The following is a 6,000-nucleotide window of genomic DNA, read 5'->3' on the forward strand; positions in this document are numbered from 1 at the left end:
CCCACCGTTACTTCTGTCAATTTTTTCGTTATATTTAGGGGTAGATGGGTCTTTTCAAGTTGATTTTATTATCTCCCTTCCCCCTATCTCATCATCCCCACTTCCACCGCCTCTCTCTCTCTCTCGGATACCAATCCTTGGATTAAACCCAGATATGTTTCTTGGTGGGAAGAGTGTGGCTGATACAAATTGGGGGCACACTATATGTTCATCTTGTTGTCTGGCAATGGCTGCCCAAGTTTTGATGAACATGAAAAATGACAAAGCATCTGCAATCTTGTGGGAAAGGCAAGCAACAAGAGCTAAGCTAAGCAGAGCTAGTAAAGGAGAAGTCTTTACAAGTTTACAACTTTTTTTCTTTGAATTTGAATTTTCAGGATCCACCTGAGAGACCCAAAGGAAAAAACCCTCCTAATATAGTCACTTAGAATTTTCAGCAATGGACCATGTCTTGGTACTCTCTACCCAGAAGGAACAATTCCAATTAGAAGAACAAGAGAGTAAGATATGATGAAAGCTAGGTCTATTAAAAGATTTGGAAGAAAATAACCAAGGTGGTTGGTGTGAGTGGTTCGGCACTCTCATTCCTTAAGAGAGGTCAGGGGTTCGATCCCTGCTCTCGTATGGAGTCACCACTTTGGCCAGCACTTTACCCTTTACGGGCCGACCCGGTGTGAGCGGGGATTAGTTTGGATTGTGATTAAGGCTTAAAGGTGCCACCCATAGTTGGGGCCCATCCAGGACTACCTCGCGGTTCAGACCAAAAAAAAAAAAAAGATTTGGAAGAAAATTGAGAAGGCATGTCAGAAGAGATAGAGGAGGTGGGGGAGATCGCGGTGGGGCTAGTTGGATGGCTGGGTTGGGGGAAGAAAAATTTGGGTAGGGGGTAGAAATCGGGATAGAGGGAGAGGGGGGAGAGAGAGAGAGAGAGAGAGAGAGAGAGAGAGAGAGAGAGATTTCTTCTTTGGTTCGTAACTCTTCAAATTTTCTGATGTGTTAAATGTCAGAGAAGCTAAAAGAGGTAAAAGTCTTTTTTGTCCCTCAACTACTCCCCACATGCCCTAAATATAACGAAAAAATTGAAAGAAGTAACGGTGGGACTAGTTGTCCAAACGAAACTGAAGTTAAAGGACCACGGGAACCATTTTGAAAATTGAGGTACTGAAATGCAAATCGGGTCAAAGTTCAGGGACTAATAAAACGATTAAACCTTTATAGAAAGTAGGTGAGAGAATGGAGATGATATTTTATTATAAAAAGCAAGTGGGGTCCAATATACCTCTTCACTTTGAAGTAGGCAATATTGCCTTGTTAAGGAAAGTGTATATATTTTGGCTACCCATTTACCTTATGCTTTGGAGCATGAAAATGCTGATGTGGCAAGGTAAATGAGATTTGCCTACTCTTTTGCCTCTTCGCTTGGAGATTCTAACTCTCCTATACTCCATTGAAGCTCTGTAGCAATTGGGCAAAGTGTTTGAAAAAGTCTTGTGAGAGCAAAGCATGTCTGCATCAATCTGTTTTTTATTTTATTTACAAAATTTCAACTCATTTAACGACAATTAGTGTGGTGATAATTGTGAGCATTAAATGGTGAGAAAAATATTTCATTTTTCAATTTTGAGACATTTCAGCTCGTCGCCTTTGGTTTTACTCATTTGTTAAAGTGTTTTTTTTGTCTTATTCTTTTGACAGCAGACAAGAGAATTCACTCGGTTGCAACGACCAGTATACCTTTGATTCCTCGTTTGTTAAAAGTGTTTTTTCCCTCATTCTTTTGATTGGAAACAAATTTCATTAACAAGAGAAAAAAGTACAAAAAGTGGACAAGATATCCACTTGAGCAAAGAGAATAGTGATTACACTGTGATTATACTGTGATTATACTTTCCTATACTATTTATACAAACATAAAAAAATAATGAAGGAGAAGCATCTACAAACTCCCTACAAAATCAACAAGCTAATTGATCTCTAAATGAAGAAATCTCTTCAAAGATAGGAAGTCTCCTAGACCTTAGAGGGGTCCAGTGCTTCATCAAGTGGTCAAGCCCCTCCAGAAAAGCATCTTCTATATTTAAACTCAATGAATTCGATGACAAAGCTACAGTTTGACATTGCTCTAGCTCCTGGAGCAGTTCCTTGGCGCGAATTTTTGATTTGGGCTCGTCAGATCCTGAAAGCGCACCCTGCAAGACATCATCAAGAACTGATTGTGCCTCGACGTATCGTGTTTGCTTGATCAGACATAGGCATAGGTTGCAGGCCTTGTTGGCGTCTGGGTCGATGATTTGGGCTTTACGATACACCACTTCTGCAGCCACATGGTTCCCTTGTTGCATGTAGGCCCAACCTAAGTTCCCCTGATCACAGATCTGTAAGGTCAGACTTTGTGATGGCAACGCAAATAATTGATGACATAAATAGAAGTGAAATGCACCTTCCTCCTCCCCTCCCCTTCCAAACTTTGACAAAAAAATAAGGGAAGGGAAAACAATTCATTCAGAGGCTTAGAAGCAGCATTATCTATATTAATTAGATTTTGATTCGGATGATGGGGGAAACGAAGCATGGTAAGAAAACTTTGAAGTCAGCTGCGCTTATGTACAATAGGATCTTTCAGGTGGGGCTATTAGGCTAATTATCTGAGAAGCTTGTTCTTGCACAAGAAAACAGCCATTGATTATGAAATACTTCATTAGCTGAAAGGTGAATCTTATAGCTAGGAAATTATGCTTATGAAGTTATGACCGTACCTTCATTTTTGTTTTATAACTGTTACGGAAAGAGTACAAAAATCTGATAGAATACTCATCATGTTCTATTACCAAATCAGAATTATTTGCAAAGCACAAGGAGTTATACTTAGTAGCTGAATCGCCTGACCAGCAAGCAACTCATGCTGCATACGTAAGTAGGCAGGTGGATTCTTTCTGTTTATATTTTTCTACAAAAACAAAATCTACAAATTAAAGAAAAACCCAACGAGTTTTCAAAGTAGGAAACAGAATAGTGCAGAAAACAGGACTGTGCTGGATAATTGATTTAAGTACTTTTAGATTCTAAAGCAACCTACAGAGAAAACTAGGTTATACTGAGTTTTTTATTATTTTTAAATCTTGTTTTCTTCTCTATTAAGCCAATAATTCTGAACGACAAGTTCAACAAAATCTCAAAAAGGCAACAGTTTAGGTACATTCACAAGTTTTATGCAGTCTGGTTTAGCGACGGAGAGAAAAGTTACTAATGTAGCTTAGTACTAACCAGTATCCTGGAAGTCTCTTTCTTGATTGTGACTTGAAACTTCCTTCCATGGGAGCGCGCTGTCTTGGTAAGCTTACCATTGAAGGCCTCTCCCTGGTAAATCATCCAAAGCTTCTGCTTCAGTAGCTCTATTTGCTCCTCAACTCTACCACATTTCTGCCAAGTTCACAAATATGGTGAGAACCAAATTCCAAAACCTGAAAATTCTTATTATGGTCAGAAAGAGTGACGCTACTTAGGTTTTGGACACAAAAGCTAAGTTTTGGGTGGGTAGCCCTAAACCATTCTATATCATGCGCAAGCTTCTGCAATAAATTTTTTGCCAACAGGGAGGAGAGGAAAGAGAGAGCATAAGCCCACAAGTGTTCTCCAAAACTGCACAGACTCAAACCCTTGGCATTTGAGGTTAACATCCACAGAGGAGGGTGGAGTAATTGATAGTGAAGACATCACCACAATTGCCAATTAATTGAAAAAACATTAGCACTTGTTAGGAACTGAGGGTGGGTCTAAAGTCATGAGGATCATACAGGCCTGCTACAAAAATAGGCATTTGTTGATGAGATATCCATATGCCTCTTTTAGAAAAGGATATCAAGCCTTGGAAATGAGAGCTAAGCTTCTATATTTACCTTGTACAAGTCAATTAGTACATTGTCTAGGGATTCTTGTGCCTGCTTAGAGCAGCGATCCCTGAAAGACTTTATTGCTTCAATTGCTTCTTCTGCTCTATCTTGCTGCTTCATGACTACTGCCATGTCTTTGAGGGCACTATCCACCCTATCTCCAGCGTTTATCGCCTTCCAGAACAAAACTATAGCTGCTTCTGGATCCTTCTGAACTAACTGCATTTGCACAAAGAACATATGAACAGAACAATATTAGCTAAATAGTAGACCGTTTGACAGTTGCTTACCAAACTTAGATTTACTAAAGGATAAATAAAAAAATTCATAACCAATCCACAATCAAACATAAAAACGGCAAAAATATTTACTCTGCGAGACTCCAAGAGAACACAACAAGACAATAGCACTGCATGCTTCAACGCCATTTAGAATTGATGAAAAATCTCCAAAAGTAATAACCAATAAGAAAAATAACTTTCAACATATTCCTCCGCTGATTGGAATTTCAGTTCTAAAGCCATTTCTACAAACAGGCCAGAAGAGCAAGCATTTCCAAACTTTCTTCTTAGCATTTGCCATTTGGAGGAAAATGAATTTGAAACTATTAAAACATAATAAAAACAGAGAAAAAAGCCCATATCACTAATAGTACACTATGGTCATGACTCATGAGTCCCATAACAACCCAACCCCCATTAGTTATTCTCACAGAAAACAGGATTAGAATAACTTAATAGGGAAAGTTAAATTCCAAATAGGAAAGTCTAAGTTTAATACTTTTCATTATAAAACTTTCTCAAACTTAACCCTTATTTGTTTTTGGACTGAATCCTCAAAACCTTAACTTCAAAGGGCCCATTAATGAAAATTAAAAGCTTCCCTAATTTCCCACACAATCATATCTCTATCTAAGGCATCACTAAATTGAGATGAAACTGAAAGTTCATCAATTGACCAAACCCAAAATCTAAAATTTATAAACATAATGAACAATTACAGAGCAATTAAATAAATACCCATAATCTAATCTAACGTCTCATTTCAACCCAAACACAAGTATATGATATGAGGTGTAAGAAAAAGACCTGAACGTGCTTGGCTCTGACGTAAGGGCTGTCACCAGGAGGCAGCTTATGAAGAACATGGTAAGGAGGATCCTGCTGCACTTGCACCTGATCGGCCCTCTGTCCTTTCCTCAGGCTCGTCATCGTCTTCTTCCTAATGTCAGCTTCTGAAAACTCCAGACTGTATACTCAAGAGAATTACAGATTTGAAGAGACGATCTGGAGTTGAGAGGGAGCTAAATGCAGAGGATTTCTTTCGTCTTCGTTTTTTTGTATGAAATATGAAACGAAATGGGGAGGAAGGAACCTGGACGCAATCAGGTCCAGATGCTTGGTAGAGATGGACGGGGACATGTGCGCTTGCCACGTATGAGTTTTGGAAACGCGCAATTGGCGTAAAGCGAACAAGGAGGGCGAATAAGGGGACGTGACTCTTCATGCCTTGGTGAGACTTTTTTTGTTTTTTTGTTTTTTTTTTTTGGGGTGGGTCGAACATGCCTTGGCGAGCGAAAAAACTTGCCTGCACCGGGGATAGGACAACAGTCCTATCCCCCTCCAATCGCAGCACGCCATGTGTCAAACTTTGCCAGAAAATGAACACATGGCAGGCTGTGATTGGAGGGGGATAGGACTGTTGTCCTATCCCCGGTGCATGCAAGTGTTTCTCCTTGGCGAGACTTGTGTTGTGTACACATTCGAGCCTCTTCAAATGGCAGGCCGGCAAATATCTCCTTTCTATGTAAGGATGTTTGGGGTGGTTCTCAATGAAATTAGTTGTAAGATGATTAAGAATGCCTAGAGGGGATGAATAAGCCAATTTAAAATTATAATTCATAAACAAAAAATAAATTTCGGTAGTAGGATTGATATGGCTTATCAATCCTGAAACGTACTGAGCATAAAATAAAGAAACATGCAGAGAATTATTTTACGTGGTAAAATCTCATCTTTGGGGAAAATCTACAGGACTCCTCAGTCCAACATAAATCCAATATAGAACGATAATTACAAGAAGTACTCACACACTTATCCTAGACACATTC

At 39.2% G+C, this 6,000-nt stretch overlaps 1 protein-coding gene across 1 annotated transcript; it reads right to left on the minus strand.

Moving 5' to 3' along the window:
- Positions 1-1,812: 1,812 nt before the first annotated feature.
- On the minus strand, positions 1,813-5,235 carry LOC110750939 (Tetratricopeptide repeat (TPR)-like superfamily protein). Its single transcript, XM_021951331.2, has 4 exons — positions 4,979-5,235; positions 3,897-4,109; positions 3,265-3,420; positions 1,813-2,363 (listed from the first exon to the last, which is right to left on the minus strand). Exons 1-4 carry the CDS (start codon positions 5,099-5,101, stop codon positions 1,956-1,958), a joined length of 900 nt encoding a protein of 299 aa, XP_021807023.1. The 5' UTR covers positions 5,102-5,235; the 3' UTR covers positions 1,813-1,955.
- Positions 5,236-6,000: the final 765 nt, after the last annotated feature.

Source organism: Prunus avium, chromosome 1 (genome assembly GCF_965620075.1).
Source record: "Prunus avium chromosome 1, drPruAviu1.hap1.1, whole genome shotgun sequence".
Taxonomy (NCBI): Eukaryota; Viridiplantae; Streptophyta; class Magnoliopsida; order Rosales; family Rosaceae; genus Prunus; species Prunus avium.